The sequence below is a fragment of the Dermacentor albipictus genome, chromosome 10 (genome assembly GCF_038994185.2).
Source record: "Dermacentor albipictus isolate Rhodes 1998 colony chromosome 10, USDA_Dalb.pri_finalv2, whole genome shotgun sequence".
Taxonomy (NCBI): Eukaryota; Metazoa; Arthropoda; class Arachnida; order Ixodida; family Ixodidae; genus Dermacentor; species Dermacentor albipictus.
In genome coordinates this window covers 99,498,492-99,518,515 of record NC_091830.1, presented here as the reverse complement: position 1 = coordinate 99,518,515, position 20,024 = coordinate 99,498,492, and the positions used below count along the sequence as shown (strand labels likewise).

General features: G+C 49.2%; 1 protein-coding gene across 1 annotated transcript in view; it reads left to right on the top strand.

Moving 5' to 3' along the window:
- The window catches only part of LOC135908023 (uncharacterized), a 230,282-nt gene that overhangs the window by 70,188 nt on the left and 140,070 nt on the right, over nt 1–20,024 (top strand). The window contains exon 7 of the mRNA XM_065439789.2: nt 18,346–18,467. Within this exon, the coding sequence (XP_065295861.1) occupies nt 18,346–18,467 (122 nt within the window). The remainder of the gene's footprint in view (nt 1–18,345; nt 18,468–20,024) is intronic.

Here is a 20,024-nt window from a genome sequence, read left to right as displayed (position 1 = left end):
AGCAACAAACTTTTCTACTCCGTCTTTTCTCTGAACTTGCACTGCGCTAAGCCGTAGGCTAGTTGCATCGGCATGGATTTGGGTATCGGCGTCTTCGCGAAAATGTGCAAGCAACAGTGTCGACAGTAGGCGTCGTTTCAATTCATTAAATGCTGCGACCTGCCACATTTGCTTTTGTACTCGATCACACATATTATGTGATGGGTAAATGCCTGAGCGATGTGGGAGAAGCTTTCGAAAAAGGCGCTTGTATTAGACACAGAGATCAAGAAATCTGCGCACTCCTTTTGTTGTTGAATAAGACACGGAGAATGAAAAATTACACACGTCCATTCTCTTCGAGCACATCAAGAAGACTGCTATATTTTAGACTAGGAGGTATGGGAAAGGCGAGAGAGTAGAGAGAAGTGGAAAGTCATAATACACCGTGCCAAACAGGCATTCTTGTACCGCGCACGTGCAAGAACCCGCTCCACACTTGGACGGCACCACCGTACCGCCGGTCGCTGTTCGTAGATCGCGCCCGCAAGTAAGGCACGCAGTTTGATGGGTGTCAAGTGTACGGCGCCTCTCGGGGGAGTCCTCCTTGTCACATCGTCGGCGGCCCCCAGCGCGGGGAGGGGGGCTTTGGCTCCAGAATGGAGGATATACAACAACCTCCCCTGGATGAACGAGCTATTATTAAGCTCAATGATCCACAATCTCCAACGGATAGAGCAGCTGTATTGGTCGCTTCATCTCGTTTCGCCCCCTTAATACCAGTTTGTACGACCGCACCCTGCCTTCTTTACCCTTAAATGTTTCGTTAATTCTGGCAGTCTTCCACATGTGGCGTTTCAAACGGTCTTACCTCAGGAGCACCAACGCGCCTTTCTTCAGTTTACTCGATGTCGTTGGTCGGCACGTATCTGCCGATCTGAGCTCCAATAAGTACTCTTTCCGCCACCGTCTTCAGAAACCATCGGCCATGGCAGTCCGGTACATCCAGCGTCGGGAGAGATGCATGCCACCACCAGGAATTTCCTCCGGCAGCAGGTGAGGAGGAAGGGTTGTCAACTTTCTTCCGACAAGGAAGTGCGCCAGTGACAGTGGTTCTGGCTCTTGAGCATCATCATATATGAAAGTCAAAGGGCTTGAGTTGATCACGGCTTCCACCTCATAAAGCGCGGTGATCAGTTCTTCGAAACTCAAGCTGCTCCGACATAACACATTTCGCAGTGCTACTTTCACAGATCGCACCATCCGCTCCCAGAATCCGCCCTACCAAGCTGCCTGTTAAACAATAAACTTCCATATCATCTGGTTTCCGTCGAAGTATGACTACAATTCCTCGGCTTGCAACAGCATGAACATGGCCTCTAGATCCCCGGCTGCACGCTTGAAGTGAGCGAATTGTCCGAATACACCGTCGACCAAACTCCGCGGCGTGCCACAAAGCGTTTAAAGGCCAAGAGGAAGGCTGTAGGCGACAGGTCGCTGACGAGCTCAAGGTAGACGGCACGTGTCACAGCACAGGTGAAAATAGCGATGTATCATTTTTGCTGTCGCGTGACTGTTGACAAATCAAGGGCCCTGCAAAATCGATGCCAACGATGTCAAACGGGCTTCCCTTTTTCACTCTGTCAGCTAGAAGTTGTGCTACTGGTTCCATAGCTGGAGCGCAACTTTGTTTTTGTCAGATGAGGCACTGCTTGTTTTTTTACGGCCTGACGTCCTCGTATAATCCTATATGATTCGCCCAGCTGTGCTAGAGTATCGCCTGCGCCCGTCTGCAGCATTCTCAAGTGTTCCTTCCGTAGGAGCAGTGACGTGAGAGGGTGATTGCCAGGGAGAGCGATGTGATGCTTAGTCTGGTCGCTGTTATCACTGTATCGCAACGTCCACCAACTCGCATGAGACCATCTTTATCGAAGTATGGGTTGGAAGGCAAAACAGGAGAGCTCTTGTGCAGCGCTCTTCGATTCTTCAGGTTTGAAATGTCGTCGCTGAACGCTTCTTCTTGAGCTTTAGCCAACCAGTATCTCCCGGCGTGGATTACTTCTTCAGCTCGCATTGGGCCGATCGTCTTTCCTTCTGCGTTGTGGCAGTCGTTTTGTGGCAGGCGTTTCAAAGGGGCCACTCTTGATTTGGCCATGACCAAGCTGACATTTATTAGCACGGACGGAGACTTGGTCACGATATATGCGACAGCACCATAGGCCTTCGGGCTCGCGTCACGGAAAACATGCACCACTTTCCCCGTATTATCGTTTCTAAAGTCTGCCGCTATCAGTATTGGAACAGACACTCCTTCAATGCATGAAACCTCCTTACACCAGCAGTCCCACTCAGGCTGCCATATTTCAGGCAAGGGATCGTCCCAACCTATTCCCAACTCCCACAACTTCTGGAACATTATATGTATGCATATTGTTGTGGGAGCAATAAATCCAAAAGGGTCGACAATTCTTGCCGAGACTTGCAGCACAATTCTCTTGTCGGCTCTTCTGGAGAGGAAATCGCGAGTCAAATTAGGTTGTATTCAAAGTGGTCTGTCTGATCATTCCAACCTACTCCCAATACATTTGTAGCTGCAGCACGTCCAGCATCAGCGCTCGTTCTTGCCACATTGCCATTCGCTAAGAAGTTGATGAGGTCGCAATCGTTCGACATCCACTTGTGTAGCCGCGTCCATGCTTGAGTCAATATATCTTTTGATTCCTGGCACAAGATTTTACCCTTGTGAAGGCTCTCAACCCCAGTTACAAGGTCGTCCACGTAAAGATGCTTGCGCAGGATACCCGCAGTCTCAGCATAATGTTCCGGCAGTCCTTCAAGATGATGTTGCAACGTGGCAGCCAAGAGAAATCGGCTCCACGTGGCACCGAGCGGCACGCAAGTCATCCAATAGGTCACCACAGCTGGAATTTCTTCCCCCTTTGTTGGCGTTATAGCTTACAAGAGGAACTGCACAGCGTTCCGATCGCCCTCTGATAGTGATATGTGGAGAAAGGCCTTTTCGATATGCGAAACGATGGCGATGTTGTAAGTGCGCAAATTAATCAGCAGATCAATGAGCTCTGTGCTTAGGTTTGGGCCACTTTCCAAAACATTGTTCAGTGAGAGGCGATTTTTGGCACTTGATGATGCATCGAATACTACCCTCAGTTTTGTCGTCTCGCTTTCGTGACGAACAACTGCTTGATGTGGCATATAATACACCGGACCCTCCGACGTGCCGTAATTCTTCCTGGCTGTCTTTGCATAGTCCTTTTCTATGTAGTCTCTTATGCAGGTGTCGTATTAGCAAATCAACGAATCTCCTTTCAAGAGGCGCGTCGTCTGTGCCTTAAGACTCCTTGCGGCGCACTCGTAGTTGTCGCCAAGCTCCTAAAGCATCGAAATCTTAGGGAACAACACCTTATACCAGCCATTCTCAAAGTTGACGGTTCCTTTATAGTGCTGAAGGACGCGTCATCGTGACGAACTGGCTCATATTCCTTGATACCGATGTCCTCGAGCTCTCAGAAAGGCTTTAGCTGTACTGCTATTTCCTTGTATATTTGTTCATTCACTCCTATCCGCATCACGCCAGCAGCCAAGGAGTAGACTATAGTCGACTTCCTTGTGCGGACCTGGCCCTGGACTGTCCATCGGAATACAGTCTCCACTGCCATCAGTTTGGAGCTGAGACGCTTAGTGGATACCGTGACGATTTCCCAGTAATGATTAGTGTCTATCAAAAGGTCAATATTATCAATTTCGCGGCCCTGCGAGGCGTCTGCGACTAGGAAGTGAAATCTTGAGAGCTGAAGTAGAACAGAATTTGATGGAGTAGCCATAATATTTGCGCAGGTGCAAGGAACTTCCAGCGCTCCCACTCGCATCCCTTTTCCGTCGTACTATTTTCTGAGCCACAGCTCCACTCGGCGCGTTTGTGCTTTGGCTGATTTCTCACCAAAGGAAAATATTTTAAGGTCCTTTGCCCCAGCAGCTTTAACTGCAGCTTTTCGGATAGGTTGCAATGGATGACGCTTCGCTGACTGCCACCATCGAGAAGCCTGACAAGTGTACGTTCATGTGGACCCTCTGTCCAAGCTCGCGCTGTCGGAAGGAGAAACTGCTGCTTTCTTACGCACATCAAGTTATCCTCCGCGCCTAATGAGGACTTCAACGCCATGGCTTGCTCAATCACCGGTGACCAGTGTCTGCTCTTGCAATACAGCAGTGTCTGCTCTTGCAATGCGCACACCTGAGCCACTTAGCTTTACGGCAATCTCTTGCCGCGTTCCCCCTTGTTGTGCACAAGAAATACCCATTGTCACGGTTCAGCACCTCTCTCTTATCCGCCCCAGACATCTTTGCGTTGCAGTTGCCGGTCTCATTGCCATTCGAATTACAAAATTGACATCCTGTGCTCTCCTTGATCGTCGTGTGCAGTGCCGCTGCAGTAGGCACGTTCTCCATTTTAATGTTGCTATTGCGCCTTTCCTTTATGAATTCGGCACTGTTGTTTCTCGAAACTTGGGACCGCTGTATGATGTCCCGCCTCGCAACCTCTTTTCTCAAAAAAACGCTACAGCTCCTCCAGCTCACTTCCGTTGTTCGTAGCCTCATTTCTTCGTTGGTATTCCAGACGTAGGTCGGCAGGCACCGCTCTCTTTATTACGGTCAGTAACAATGTTCCATAAGTGCCCAACACTCACGCCTAAAGAAGTGAGGCTGCGTGCACCTGTCTCTACTTCGTCGACGAGGCTGCGCAGTTGACCGAGATTCCGTGAGTCACGCAATGGCTTGATGTTAACTAGCCGTAACATGTGGTCTTCTATAATTACTTTCTTTCTGCCGAACCTCTCCTTGAATAGCGATAGAGCAACATCGCAGTTGCCTCTCGACAAGTCAAGTCCTGCTACCGCAGCCGCCACCTTTCCTGTCAAATAGCTGTACAGGTAATTGAATTTGTCTACGTTTGAGAGGTTCTGGTTTACACTGATAGTCGACTCAAACTGACTCCAGAACACTTGCCACTCTCGAAGCTCTCCGTTGAATTTGTTGATTTGGAGCTTTGCCAGCTTTACGGTGGGGCGTATCTGCGAATCGTTTGCGCTAGATTCTCTTTGATCTTAGGAGTTTAGTATGCGATCTGATGAAGCATTTGTGCAGCTAAAGTTGCGTAGCATGCGTTGTACCTTTGTTTTGGCCACGCTGATCTTTTCTCTGTACATTTCGGAGCATGCCACTTCCTCTTCGAAAGCTTCATGTTGAACGCCTTTTTCTATCTCCCGATCTAGCTCTTTTAGTGAGTCTTCTTTAAGAGAAAGAAGATTTATCTTTTCCTCCAGCTACCGATTGATGCGCTGCCGCCCATGGCGAATACTTCGTTGAACAGCTTGGTTGTAGATCTTCGCACCACGGCTCTTCTTCACTTGATTCTGTTGACATCCATCTTTTGACGTCTCTATTACCCGGTTTCGGCAGCAAAATGTTGAGGAATAAGAGACGGAGAAATTTTAACCTCTGGAAAGATGACAGACGTCCGTTCGCTTCGAGCGCATCAAGAAGACTCCTATATTTTAGACTAGAAGCTATTTGAAAGGCGAGAGTGTAGAGAGAAGGGGAAAGTCATAATACACCATGCCAAACAGGCATTCTTGCACCCCGCACGTACAAGAACCCGCTCCACACTTGGAAGGCACCACCGCACCGCCGGTCGCTGTTCGTAGATCGAGCCCGCCAGTATGGCACGCAGTTTGAGGGGTATCGAGTATCAGGCGCCTCTGGGGAGGAGTCCTCCTGACCACATCGGCGGTCGCACCCAGCGCGGGCGGCGGGGGGGGGGGGGGAGGGGTTGGGGGCTTTGGCTCCAGAATGGAGGATATGCAACACCTGTCTTGTCGGCAGGCTGAGGAAAGTTTGCGATGGGGGCTGTTTTCTGCGGATATGGATGGACCAAGAATGGCGGCTGGAATGATGGCTGTGTGGCCATCGAGAAGCACGTAGAGTTCGGTGGTTGTTTGTCTTGCATTGCAGTTAGGTTGTGGCGTCGGATCACGTCTGCGTCGCATTCTCCCGCTATTGCTATGTCGCACGTGAAGTGTTGTTGAGGCGGCGTGTCGTTGTTCCGTTGTCGAGACGGATCTGGCAGCGTCACCGTCAGTGGCAGAATACTTCGGTATTTCAACGAAGACCAACCGCACCTCCATGGGTTCCTGCTTTCAGTTTTTCGGATAAGGGCTGACGGAGTGGCCGCTGCTCGGGCGGCGCAGTGTCGAGATGTAGCGTCTTAGCGATGGTGAACGAAAAGGCCGTCGAGGCTTCCACTCAGTGACTGGGATGTAGTTGCGATCGGATGCGGCCATTCGCCGAACCTTAGTAAGTGAATCCTCCATTCAGTGACTGGGATGTAGTTGCAATCGGATGTGGCCATTTGGCGTACCTTCGTAGGTCAATCTCGCGATATCGGCGTCGGAAGTAGACATTCACGGCAGTCTACAGTGATCGGAATGCCGGCGTTGGTGCGGACTGCACCATACGACTGTCTTACTTGGGAAGTAGCACTGGCAACAGGTGAATGGGCGTGCGGAGAGCGGCGGCGTAGATCAGCGCTTCCGGCTGTGACTGTGGCGATTCTGGGTGTACTTCGGAAGCTCCAAATGACCCCGGTATCTTTTAGATGACGATGCCATAATCAAACCACACGATATCTGACGTAGGGAACATTTTTCGAAGTGCTCCACGCACAATGATCCTCGTGGTCTCTCAGATTCGCGGAGCATATTCGTTAAGTTTTGCGCCTCGATGTGAGCGGGTGTCGCTTATATTGCCGAGTGCGCTTTTACAGCGTCCTCTCGATGGTTGTAGCTTCGGTCGTTAATTGCGCAACGGTCCTGCGCAGGTTACGAATTACTTAAGCTAAGAGGTTTTGTTTCACACCTCGCATTAGCAAGCGGAATTTGTTCTCTTCAGACATGTCGACGTCAACGTGTCGAGGACGCTAGTCATGTCTTCAGTGTAAGTAGCTAAATAGCGATGTTCTCGTTTGGCAGCTAGATCCGGGCATCTGGCAGAGTTACGGCGCGCTCTTTACGCACGACGCTTCTAAAGGTCTTCAGGAAGCCGCGTTGAATAAAGCCCTACGTTGCCGGGTGAAATGTAAATTCTCGCAACAAGTCCTGGCGACGTCTTCCAATGAGATGTGTACAGAATGCAGCTTGTCACTGTTGCAGTGGCAAATGTAGCGATCACTTCTACGATCATTTCCGTGTCTGGAAATGATCATCCACATAAGGTTAGTCGCTCACTGGGCTGCTGCAGCAGGATCGGTGTAGGCGGTACTAGAGCTGTCGTTGCTGCTGTCGTGGACATGTGCTTTATGGTCTACTCGGGAACAAGTCCGTAATCTGAGATTTTTTGTAGCCTGAAGATAGCGCCATGGCCCGGGACGACATTTGTGCTGCCTAACAATGCAGTCTTGGTTCATGGCTATGCAGGGATGTCCGGTACACAAACCCGAAACCCTACCGACAGATGTCACCTCTTCGTACAGGAGCGCATGACAACGTAGACCGTAACATTTTGAGGCATATTATGGAAGGGGAAGGCTTCGGTGACGATAGCCAACTAGTTTTGAGAGAGCTTTACTTAGAAAATTTCGTTTCCGTTGAATGAGAAGGGATGAGTAGCAAGCAGAAAGTTTATACCAACAAGGGAATGAGGTAGGGGTGCTCTATATCCCCACGGCTGTTTATGATGTACATGGCAAGGGGTGAAAGGGCGCCAGAAGAAAGTAATATCGGGTTTAATCCCTCATAAAAAGAGGCGCGTTGTAGGATTTGGAGGACGAGCTTGTAGGACGATCGGAGGAAGTTGGAGCGACAGGACTAGGCGAGCAGGATTTATTTACATTTCAAACATGGGATACATTTACACAGTCTAGCGTGACTCCCAAATGGAGCACGGAAGACGAAGCATACAGCAAACGAGTACACAGCTCACGAGTACAGAGCAGGACGACGAGCACGCACTAGCAGCCGACAATAGCCGTTTTTAAACACTTCGTGTTCCCTAGATCCCTAGGTGAGGCAAAACGTTCGACGGCATCGTAAACAAGCCGCCTCTCTGCGGGACGGTTTACACACACGCGTACGCACTTTCACTGCACTCGGAGCTGACCTTCGCAACGCGGCTGTCGTGTTGTCCATTGTGGTGCGTCCCCGTAGCCAGGTGGTCACGCCCGACCCCAGCCGGCGCCTGTAAATTCCAGAGCCGACCTCGCACAGTGGCCTCCGCCGCTGCCCTTTGTCTGGCGTCTTCAAATGCCCGTGAAAAGGCACCGCAAGACATCTCCTTCCAGGAAATCCCCCTGCTTCAGTCGAACTGTGAAGGCGTTGGCGATTTCACAAACAATGGCTGATCGCGTTTAGTCATGCGGTGCCGAGGGGTTGTTGACGCGGCACCTCGCGGCCACTACGAAACGAGTCACTGCGGCAGGTGTTGAAAGCTTCCATGGTATCTTCGGGGAAGCTCGCCACGCTCGCAGCTGCAGCTGGCTGCGAAAACTTGCATGTTGCCACCTCGGTAGGCCATTCCTAACAGCTCCTCCATGGCCCGAAAAATCTCTAATGGCCAGTGTTGACAACCGCTGGGCAGGAAGAGAATGGCTGGCGAGCAAGAAAATGGGTTTGCTCCGTGCAACCCCTGCGCACTTGGAATGCCTGCAACCATCTCACAACAACGGGCACAGAAGAGTCGATCCCGGCAACACAATACCGCTCAGCGTTCAAACGCCCGGAATCAGCTGTTAACCCACCAGGCTTCTCATCAAAATTTCAATGCAAGCCACTCAACTCGGAACCCCAAACTTTGTCCCAAAATTTTGTGCCGCCTTAGCGAGCGCTCATGTTCCCCTTGAGCTCGACCAAACCTGACCGTCCCGTTGCACAAGAGCAAAGGTTTACGCAGAATTAAACTGAAGGCAATCAGCCACCAATATCCGAACATAACTTAAGCAGCCTAGCTTCACGAACAGTCTGTTCTTACCCTATCACAGTGGCGTACCTATCTCATGTACGGTTGCCACTGAACCGTGTGGCCAACTCCACAGGTACGTAATCACAATCGCGCTAGCTTTGTGGTCTCTATTCCCAACGCGTACTTGCGTCGTACGTAAGCATTTCGTCACCCTTACTCGCATTTGTACCTTTAGTCCACACAGGACACGTTCCTTAAACGAACAACCAAACTTGCGTAACTTACGCAACACAAAGGAACCTTTACACAAATGTGTCTTCTAATAACTAGCTCTACGCACGCGTACTAGAGAAGTCATAATACGGCTGCCCTGAATACACACGTGCAACCCACTCATAAACCTTCTGTTTCCTTCCGTCCGCACAGGACACGCGCTAATGGACCTAAGAGCCCTTCTCAGTGCAAATGATGCATTAAGTGAAGATCTACGCGCTTAACCTTAGAAAATTCAAACACACTAAAGAATAAGAAGGTTAACTTAATACACATGCGCGTTACCATAGGCCATTCAACGATAACCTTCACATTCAGGTTACCCACACACACCAAAAAAGCATATCTACTCATTAATTAACACCTCGCGAGGCTAAATGTTTACATGAAACGCATCTTGCAAATCTCGGTGCTTCTCAAACGAAAACATAAACAAAGCTCATAGCTTACATACTGAAAGAAATTCTGGTCTCAAATCGCGAAAATTTTCAATATGTTTAAAAAGAAAACAAAATAACACGCTTTACTTCTACGGAAGCTCTCTTGGCCTCCCGTTCCAAACGTTTACAACTGACTCATACTTTTGAGCCGTGCTCGAGGTGGTCGCGGTTCGAAAGCTACTCTGGCTATCCAGGAACATCAAAAGGGCTGACTCACTATCAGCTCCAACACGTTACAGTCCCCTGCCAATTTGCCTCCTGGCGCCCCGCTTTCATCCCGAACTCGACTGACCGTGTCACGTCTCCCTATCACCTTGCCTTGTTTTGCCACCTGGCGCTCCTTCTCCCTACACGCTGCACTCCGAAAAGAACGACGGAACGACGAGGAACGTAACTGCCCGTGCCCCTTGTCCGCGGCCGTGCAGAGCATGTTTTTCGGTCTCTCTTTGACCGGTGGCTCGAACGTGTTGGATGCATCAACATCGTCAACGACGATGTTCTTTTCCTCGCGCCAGCCTTATCGCGCCTGTCGCTGACTTTGGCTGCGCTACTTTGCTCACCGCATTTCGATCTTTCACGCGCTTCTTTCTGCAGCGCTTTTTCTTGGAATTCCCTCTCATGTCGCCTCCTCGCACCTCGTGCTGGCCGGTACACATTTCGTCGGCCCGGATCGGTCTCTTACCCACACAGTCTGAATGGTTCCTAATTAAATCATCTCTCGTGGCTACCTAGACTGGCGGAGAGCTGCACCGATCCCTGAACAATGCAGTGGTCTTCCCTTGAGGTACGGAGCTCGCAATCCTGCGAAGTGCCTCAACAGCATCGTCCAGCTGGTACTTCGGCACGCAGATCTGGCTCGACATGGGTGCCCGCGTCTATCGGCTCAACAGTACTCTCTGCCTCGTTAGCAACCTCGCTAAAATTACAAGCGACGCACACGCGCGGTAACTGTGCCAATTTGTTCGCAGCTGGCCTAGCTTTCTCTACAGTCCGCTGTTGGCACAGCACCTCGTCGCTCTCACTCTGGCCTTTAACGGCCTCTGCTGCCACTAAGGCGTCGTTAGTTGCCAGCTCTTCGGGTTCACTTACGAACGTGCTGATAATCTCGCAGGTGCTGCTACTTCTCTCGGCTTTCAACCAATATCTGCTATCGACTTCTCCCATTTTTGCTGCCTCCAGCCTACCAAATTTTCAAGCCGCTGTTGACTTCGTTCAATTTCCTACTCCAAACCTTGAATCTCTTTGTTCAATTCAGCTACGTACTGCCTCGTTACTTCTCTTAGGTCTTTTTCCTGCGAAATGATTTTTAGTTCCTGCCTAGCTTTTTCCTGTTCTTGCCTAAATTCTTCCTCTTCTTGCCTAATTGCTTCCTGTTCCCGTTTTTTGCTTAAAATTCGGTTACCAATTTGTTCTGTGAATTTCCAGTCATTATTACTCTCGAGAATGGTTTTACGAATGTCTGCTTCCGTTAAGTCCTCCTCTACGTCTACCACAAGCTCTTCACACAACCACAACAGGTCAGCTCTCGTCAAACACAATAGGACCATGGTCGCTGCTTTAAGCTTTGGCTCTGTTGTCACACAGTACTTGCTGCGATACCCACGCAAATCAAAATACAAGTAAAAGATGCCAGCGAATCAAATCAACAAACACAGCGAAATTGAAGCCTGGTAAATCTTACAGCCAAAAATTGGAGGACGCTTAAGCTTCGCCTTCAAGAGTGGAACTCGACAGCGTTCCCGTCGACCCTCCAAGGGGTCTAAGACAATGGGCTACAGGGCAGCCATCACTTACGAGGCGCCCCGCATCGTACGCGGTGAGCGTCGAGCCATATGGTCGAGCAACGCGGCGTTCGGCGCAGCAACGAAACGTGCGCCTGAGCAAGCGGAGTGAACCAAAGAACTCGGTATCCCGGAGGGGGAAATGATGCACGCCAGCCAAACGTCGTGATCGGCACGGGCAGAGAGATCGAGAGATAGTGATCTAAAGAATGGAAGGTAGCTTGATTCTACAGAGGGAGCAAGGCGAAGCGTTGTCAGGGGAGAGAGTCCGAGCCGCGACAGCTCCAATGCGCGCGTGGCGCGCCATCTGTCTGGGCAGCGCCGTACATGGAGAGGAGGGGGTCTTCTGTGTTTGCCGCAAGATGGCTCTCCGTGTGCGGAAAGCGCACAAGAAATGCAGCGAAACGCACTTCGCTACTCGTGTAATTGCGACTCCTGTAAGTTACATGTTCATAATTACCGATATACACCACAGTATAACTTTCCACGGCTCGTTTCGAAGGCAACACCGCATTCACTAGAGGCGCGTTTGCACCTTTTGGAAGCATCGAAATCGTGGCTGAGTGGTAGCGTCTCCGTCTCACACTCCGGAGACCCTGGTTCGATTCCCACCCAGCCCATCTTGGAAGTTGCTTTTTATTTATGGAGTGCCTGCCGTGATTTATCGCTCGCGGTCAACGCCGCGAACGCCGACACCGACGCCGACGACAACGGCTTTTCTGCGACACGAGCTCCTTAACGCTATCGCGTTAAAACCAAACGCTTAAGGCCAAGATATAGTCCGGCGTGTTCTCGGCGCGCCAAGCCGCGGCATGCTAAGTCGGATACGCTGCGCTAGCGACGCCAGGGGTGCAAGAAATTTGCTTCCTCTACAGTTCGGCGTGCGCGCGCAGCGCGATGCTGGCGCCATCTCTGCGTCCGGGAGCGCAACTTAACGGCTGCGGCGAATCGCGCGCCGTTCGGGTAGCGCGCGCATAAAACAAAAACTTTTGCGGCATGGCTCTAACTTGTCCTGGAAGCCAGAACATCGCAATCATAATGCTAGTACGTCGGCTACGTCAAAAAAGGAAGCGGACCATGTACATACGAAAGCTATTCGACAAACGCCCTCAACTCGGCGACTACCACCAGCTAGTACAGGAGCTGCGAAATGCAGCTTACCTGTGGGGAGACCACACTGCTTTCGTATAGCTTCCTACGCGTGGTTCTTCCGCTCTGTGTCGCGGTGGTCCATGCGTTTCACATCGTATACACATGGATGGTTGCTAATCGCTTCAAGCAGGCGCCCTCACTCGCGCTGTCATCACACACGGACGTTGAAAAAACCACAGGCGCACTGTCAGTACGCGCACCGCAGGCCGCCATTCTGCCTTCTGCTCGCTGCCGCTACAGCGCGCAGTGCATTCTGGTCTAGCGTCAGCCGCGTGAAATAGAACAATGCTCTATCTCCGCGCCGGCGGCGTTGAGTTCGCCAAGCGCGCCTGGGCACGCCGGCTACGCCGTGACGCCGAACTGTAGAGTGCGCGTTTTTCACCGACGTCGCTTAACCGCGACGCGCGTGGCCGCGCGCGCGCGTTACGCCGGACTATATCTTGCCCTTTACCCACTGAAGCGGCACCATATCGCCAGTCCTTCTCCGCCGTACCCAGTCAGTTGCAAGAGGTGGTCAATCCCAAGTCGCCTCCAACTTGATCAGGATACCGGTCGGTCACCATGTGCCAAAGACCGTCAGCTGCCGTTGCTGTCTCCGAGTCGTAGGCCGATCTACGAGCCGTAGGCCCATCTCACCGCTGCCATCCAGATGTAATAGTTGGCGGTCGTACCTGTAGGGAGGACCTTGACTCTTCATCGGGACTTGGGCGAGTAGGATTTATTTACAGTATTTGCATTTTAAGCAAGAGTATACTTTCAACAGTCTAAGCGTGGCTCCCAAATGGAGCACGCAAGACGAACATACAGCACACAGCTTACGAGGACACAGCTCACGAGTACATTGACGAGCACGGAGCACGATGACGAGCACGAGCAGCAGACAACAGCCGTTTTTAAACACTTCGTGTTCTCTAGATCTCTAGGTGAGGCAAAACGTTCGACGGCATCGTAAACAAGCCGCCTCTTTGCGGGACGGTTTACACACATACGTACGCACTTTCACTACACTCGGAGCTGACCTTCACAACGCGCCCGTCGTGTTGTCCATTGTCCTGCGTCCCCGTAGCCGGGTGGTCACGCCCGACCCCAGCCGGCGCCTCTAAAACCAGAGCGGAACTCGCACAGTGGCCTACGCCGCTGCGCGTTGTCTGGCGTCTTCAAAGGCCCGTGAAAAAGCACCACAAGGCATCTCCTTCCAGGAAATCCCCCTGCTTCAGTCGAACCTTGAAGGTGTCGGCGATTTCACTAGCAATAGCTGATCGCGTTTAGTAATGCGGCGCCGAGGGGTTCTTGACGCGGCACCTCGCGGCCCCTACGAAACGAGTCACCGCGGCAGGTGTTGAAGGCTTCCATGGTATCCTCGGGGAAGCTCACCACGCTCGCAGCTGCAGCTGGCTGCGAAAACCTGGATGTTGCCACCTCGGCAGGCCATTCCTAACAGCGTAAAATAGCAGAGCAGCAGCTTCCAGTTCTTTATGTGGACGACTTTGTGTTGTTAGCTAACAAGCAAAGTGATATGCAACGTCTAGCTAATATCTGCGAAGAGGAAGGCGAGAATTTAGGTCTGAAATGCAGCGCTAAAATCAGGTGCTATGATATTCAGCTAAAACAGTGAACAGATAGTGTCAATAAAGGGTCATTAAATACCTACCGTGAAAGAATATAAACACCCTGGTATATGAATAAAGGAATGCAATAGATATGTGGGAACACAGGAGAAAACTAACAGTAAAGCCAAGGGAAATGCGGCCATAATGAAACACAGAGCGCTATGAGGACATATAGGTACGAAGTGATCCGAAATGGTACGAAATGTCCAGGGTATGTGTAAAGGTATAATTGTTCCAGGACTTACACTTGGAGATACGGTTGTTTGCTTTAAATCAGGGGTACAATGAGGACTCGAGGGCAACCAATGGTCAGTGGGACGCTCCGCATTGGACGTTCATGGGAAGACTACAAATGAAACTATGCAGGGTGATATGGGATGGACAAGCTTTGAAGTGAGGGAAGCTCACAGTAAAATAGATTGACGAAGGAATATTGACTAAAGCAAATGGGTTGGGAGCATATCCAGGTATTTGTGCACGAATAACATTGATCTACAGTGGCGAGAAAGAAGTAGGAACTTTACCAGCAAGTATAGGACCTCTATAATGAGTAGCATGGCAACAAAGAACGTCAAGCGGAAAATCAGAGAGGTTGAGATAATCGCATGGGTGACGGCAATGGAAACGAGACCTGCTAAGAGTAACTATATTTAACAGGAAAAACCGAAATCACGCAAGAAACAATTTATCATAATTCAAAGGGAAGCTCTTTACTATTGAAAGATCAAGATTCCTTTGAACACGCACTTTTAAGGCGAGATACAGCAAGGAAGAAGAAGCATATGCTTGCTGCAGCAAAGCTAGGGAAACGATGGAGGTGTGGTATTAGAATGTGAAAACATCTTCCCAGCGGTTGATTTAAGCACCTCTGGCTTCCTTGAAGCCTTCCCTTGGGTTCAGCGAAAGCAGGGGGAAAAGAAAACATGTCCTCAGTAGAGATTACCAACAGGCCATTGGAAGATTGGTGGAAATAGGGAAACGACAAACAACAAAGGCGTAGGAAAACAAAGTTCACAATAGGAGATCAGAAAACTTGGTTATGGGAATTAGTCATGTTTTTTTTTTCCTTTCCTTTTTCTTCTTTTTTTTCACGTACGTAGGACAGTAGACAACTTGATAACAATAGCTTGGTAGGGCAACGCACCTACCCGTTCCAAAGGGGTCCTTCACAGCATCCATCCATCCATCCTAGGAAATGGACCCCGGCATGATGGCGAGTCACGCAACTGATTATGCGGGGAACCTGTGCCGATAAAAAAGAGTTACATTTGGTAAAAAGTATAGTAACGAGCACATGTGTCGATAGCCTAAATTTATCTCTATTTGTACACCAATCACCTGAGATTAAAACGTAAACGCTGGTGTTCACGTGTATTCCAGGACGTACAACATTATTCGCGTGGCGCATGCAACCTAGTTGCACAGGGTCCGGCGGTGACACAGACAGCAGATATCATCGACGGCAACAATCGAGAATGACCTAAGGAAGCATGCAAGCGTGCCCTTGCGTCTAGCAATTAATTTAACAGTTGTTATCAGATTAAAGGTGGTTACTGCAAAAAGGATAAACAAGTACGCGCTTCAATGTCAATGTAGGAAATTAAGGAAATTACATTCTGGGGTTTCAAGTGCCACAACCATGATATGATTGTGACACACGCCGTAGGGGAAGTAATTGTGAACTGAAACAAAGCTTATACCGAGCATCTGCTTAGCCTTTTGTTGATGCGAAGGAAATTCATAAAAAGAACCACAGATGCTATGCCCTTAGCCTTCGTCTGCAATAAGAAAGAAGGAGAAAGAGTCAGTGCAGGTGTTAGCCTTTATTATTGAAAAAATAATACATATCGTGGACATCGCATTCTCATTGCAAATTTGTAACAATAATTGTACACCTTATAAAGGGGAAGATAGGTGAATAATGTGACCCTGATGGCCAAAGATTCTGCCGAAACTTTAGGTAACTCTTCTGGCAAACGGAAACACCTCATCTCACGTCTATTGTAAAATGTGGTACAGACGTCTGCAAACAAAAAAAAAAGCTTTTGAACGAAACGGTATTAATGGCATGGACTAAGAGCATGATAATTTAGCTTTCTTTAATGCTTTGAAACGACTGAAGGAATCTTTTTGTTTCATGGCATCTAAAAATTATCTTTCATAGCCACATATACTTTATATTACGTCAAGTGTAATCACCAATGTCTCCCTGCACAGTCTATTGAACGTACTTAGCACGTTCTAGACAAGCGTATTGAACTGCGTACCAGAGTCCGAGGCACCGAAACTCCGCACGTTTTCTACTTACTAACCGATATCGGTTATTCTGTGTCCACCATGATATTTTCGTCATTGCGAATTCTTAGACGATCGCCCAAGTCAGACAGCACAATTCTAAACCATCAACTGCATTACACGATGAGGCAGCCACTACTTCTACGAGAAATCAAAATGCGTAATTGAAATATTATCATAATTAGGTGCAGTGACTATCTTTTTATTTACTTTACCAGACATATTTCAAATTACGAGTTATAGCGGGTCAGTTCACAATGCGTATGCATTGAGATGGAATTCTCAGGACTACGCCAGATCCGAGATATTAATATTCCATGTGTCGGACGAACTGCACTGACGTTCCAGTTACTTTTGTGCTTCAGCGCGTAAAAAAGCGTTTTCTTTAAAAAGTAAGTGGAACAACCATGTATCTTTGCATGTCTAGCAACCGGCGCTATCCTCAGAATTTGTTCTAAGTCGATAAGCCTTGCATACTCACTAGCTACATTTCGTAGATCGAAATAAGTACCGTATTGTAAATTATTAAAATCGTAATTAGTGTAAGTATAAGAATTGTTCTGATAAACATATTGATTTCTCCTAGACGTGCCGCCTCAATGAGCAATTTTGATAAAGGGTTATAATTGTGCTACCTACCAAAGGCGGTTTTATAAAGATATGGTGTAGCTAAGCAAGCGCCATGTATATTTTTTCAGGCACTCATTCACTAGACGATGGCAGTTCGGCTATGCATAACTGTAACGGGTGTGAAGACTTGCACAAACTACACAATAGTGTCCCCGCAGTTTAATCGTCAATTCTGCGCGAGCCTTCGCTAAGGAAACTTTCCGCGTTGTGCGGGGACGAAGCACCGGAAGCAAGCGTTGCGCACACATCGCGAAGGCATCACTATTCTTCGGTGTTTCTGATACAATGTATCGGACTATGTATACCGCGCGTGATTTATTTGCGCTAGTTGTTAAAGCACTTTTGCTGCTAAGAGGCTCTAAAAATAGTAACAACTCAGTTTAGAATATTAAAGTGTGCAGACGGGAGTCTTTTCCCGTTTTCTATCAGGGAAGAGCTCAGGATATGGGAGTGAATGCTTCCTTTCTTCCGGGACCGGATTAGAGCCTCTGTCTTTAAGTGAGCCAGCACTTGTGAATTTACTGTCGATACAACATGAACATCATCTGAAGAACGCATTTCTCATTGGCCAGGTATTTCTATAATTCTTCCGCCCAGAAAACATTTTTCTCGAAAAGAAAAACTACTGATTCCCTTTTAGTCCGTCGTCTCGCAGCAAAATGTTTTTTTTCTGAAAGCAATACCTTCTTTGAAAACTTCAGATCATTTTGGGATTTGTGAGACCTCGTTATCTGGTCACATTTATCTCGCCGAATTGTATGATTTGAGGCCTTCCAGTGCACCTAGCGCAAACAAATAAGCGTCAAAATGAAGCTATGAAACGAAAACATGCACCAAATTAGCATACTGTTATGTACAGAGCAATAATGACGCGTAATTAGCGCATGAACAAACTGTAACCCATATGTGCTCGCGGGAACTGCGCGTGCCTACAACCGCTGCCGGGAACTGTGCTTCAGCGAAAGATATGAGCCAGTCCCAGAGATAATGCAGTCTAATTATTTGGGCCGATCTCGAACAACAAGCAACAGACCACATGGTACGCTAATTCTCACAAGATGAGCGTGTCTTTCACTTAACGTTACCCTCGCATGACTGGCCGTTACGTTCAAATTAAAGAAATCGCGGGAAATTCCCAGCTGAAGTTAACCGAGCACACGCATTGCTGGGTGAAATGGCGAAATTTTCTTTGCAATGTTCGTATTCTCGTTGCAGGAGCTGCACTTACACAACAAGCTCTTCGAGCAAGAAAGGACATTTTCGTACAAAATCCTGGGATTGTATATAGACTCCTACAACTTGCCAACCATGCTCGAAGACACGGCGCTTTTTATGAGGTGCGTGGGCACATCGCGGAACATCGCGCTGCACACGTCAGCACGTTTGTTTTCGGAGGAAGCTTTACAGGCTAGCCCTCCCTGAGTTTTCTGCTCGCGACTAGCTCACACGCAGGCAAAACGAACTGACCCACTCGGGGCGTTTTTCTAAAGCAAAACAATCTTCGCGTACCCTTCCAGAATTGCCTGACCGTTGCCGCTGGGTGCTGCTGCTTTCTAGCCAAATAGCTGATAACATTTACAAGAGCAATGAATTGGTTTAGTTGGCGTGCTTTCCTCTTCCTTAAGCTATCCCATGGGAGACATTGACAAGGACATTTCGTCCCTGTTAGTGCCTTCCGGTACATAGTGCAAAAAAAACGAATGGCTGATACGTCAAAGAAATATACCGTGTGCGCGAGAGCGGGATTTTACCTCGGTTCTCCTACAAAGCTGCCCAATCATCTAACCATTAGGCCAGAAGAACACGTATACTTTGGTTGCGCTAAAGCCCCTGCATCTACGCGCCACCGCCGCTTTCTTAAGTAGCGACAACCTTTGTTGTGCGCCGCCTTTTCCCCTCACACCAAATCCGGTTCCGGCATTTCCGCTTCCGGCATTTCCGCTTCCGGCATTTCCGGTTCCGGCGTTTCCGCTTCCTGGAGTCTTGCTGCGAGAATTTCCGCTCCGATTGCAGACGATGGTGAGACGCCCGTGCTAAGCAACCGGTGCAAATCTATGAGTTGCTCGCACTAGCCATTCCACCAAGCGTCATTCGTGTGCATCTACGCGCTTGTTTTCGTACGCTTCGCCCGCACGCTTTGCCTGTCGTCCTCTTTCGCTGACAAAGTGCGGAGAGCCATGGGCTGGGGCTGCATCATCGGCTGCTGCATGTGTCCGGCATGTTGGAAATCACCCGCCCCGGCGCCCCTCGGCGATAACGACCTGGAATGACTCACCTTTCACTAACACACTAACACAATTCGCAGTGCGCATCTGCTCACTGCAACTCACTGCAAACCTCCGCTCATATCACACAAGAAAAGCACACTTGTTTTCATCATGTCACTGAATGCCCTCAACGCAAATTTGAACTTGTTGTATTTCACAGCTTCACGTCATTGCAGTTCTTCACGTAGTGCACGCACTTGAGAGGTTCGTTACCTTCGATCTGCCGTACGAGAGAAGTTCAAACTCAGAATCAACAGCATAAACTCTATGCGTCTGCCGTACAAATTGGCGTCGCGATCGAACTCCTTCGCTAAAATCCCCTCCAGCCATACGTGCTGGCTGGAGGGGATTTATGTTTCAAAACAAGAAGAAATCAAAGGGGACAAGCTGTTGTATTCCGCTGAAGTAGTAGTTTGCAGTCGCTGTTTTCCAAATGCACGAAAAACGGGAGCGGTCTCCAAGCACCCAGGCACTACATTCCACTGTACGTTGTCTCTCGTGGCACAAGCCGTCGCAGGTTGACGCGAAGCAGCGAACACGACCAGATCGCCGATTACGATAGGCGGTGGTTCTTGGATGAAATCGCATTAACAGTTTAAACCGCAGCAATCTATTGATGCGAAAGTA